The 892-nt window shown below is 51.3% G+C and overlaps 1 protein-coding gene across 1 annotated transcript; it reads right to left on the bottom strand.

Moving 5' to 3' along the window:
• Window positions 1–168: 168 nt before the first annotated feature.
• Window positions 169–417, bottom strand: Pmar_PMAR028046 (hypothetical protein; the record flags this gene model as incomplete). Its single annotated transcript, XM_002775206.1, has 1 exon — window positions 169–417. A coding segment is annotated over one exon (249 nt), but the record flags the coding sequence as incomplete, so codon positions are not given.
• Window positions 418–892: the final 475 nt, after the last annotated feature.

Raw genomic sequence — 892 nt, 5'->3', positions numbered from 1 at the left:
ATAGACCAAACGAAGGCGATTGATAGGTATACAATCCACCGTGAGTCGGTACCGTTGATGAACATCAGGTGCCTTAGGGTCTCGCTGAACATTTTTACCACTTTCGCAAGACGCGAATTTGTCAACCAGGCAGACTTCGCACACAATGGGGCACTCTTCTGGTCTGACCTTCTCCACCTGTCCTTTGGCGACCATGTCCTCAAGTCGCAAGAAGATGATGTCACGATCAGCAGGGGCACGCCCACGAGGAGGTTCTCTGAAGGGCTCGATGCGCACATCTTCAAAGACGTTGAAGTGGACTAGAAGGAATAGCTTTGCAGGATCACCAGGGTCTGGTATAGTGGTGATGAGAGGCGCGACGACGGCTTGACTACGGGAACAGTGACCGTCCTTGGCGAGCTTGACACTGGAACCCATAGTCGGTGGTACCGGAGGGTCGAGACCAGCAATAGGTATACGGTATACCGTATACCATAATCACTCACCAAACGAATGCCGAGCATGGGGAAGAGGTTTCTACCAAGAATACAGGATGGCTGACAGCCAGGTACGAGCAGAAACTGCAGATGCAGTGGTTCGTTGGTAGGCACATGAGCGAAACAACACTGCAGTGTGACAAGCACCGTACCGGAGAGGAGCTTCCCATCGCCAAATCGAATAGATATGGGGGAGGGGAGAGTCTGGAAGGCTTGCTCATTAACAAGACCATTCTCCTTGAGGAGAGGCCACCACAACATTATTAATGAGGGATATATTTGATCCACTATCCACCAAAGTGGTGAGCGGACAGTAACGCTTCACAGAGCCCACCCTCAACTCTATTGTAGGATCTTTTGGGAGAGAGTTCAGATAGCGCGTCGTAGCGCTGGAGCATGTAGCCTTAGTGTCCTCA

The sequence above is a fragment of the Perkinsus marinus genome (assembly GCF_000006405.1).
Source record: "Perkinsus marinus ATCC 50983 genomic scaffold scf_1104296956288, whole genome shotgun sequence".
Lineage (NCBI taxonomy): Eukaryota > Perkinsozoa > Perkinsida > Perkinsidae > Perkinsus > Perkinsus marinus.
The sequence above is the reverse complement of the archived record's forward strand: the minus strand, read 5'-3'. Positions and strand labels throughout refer to the sequence as shown.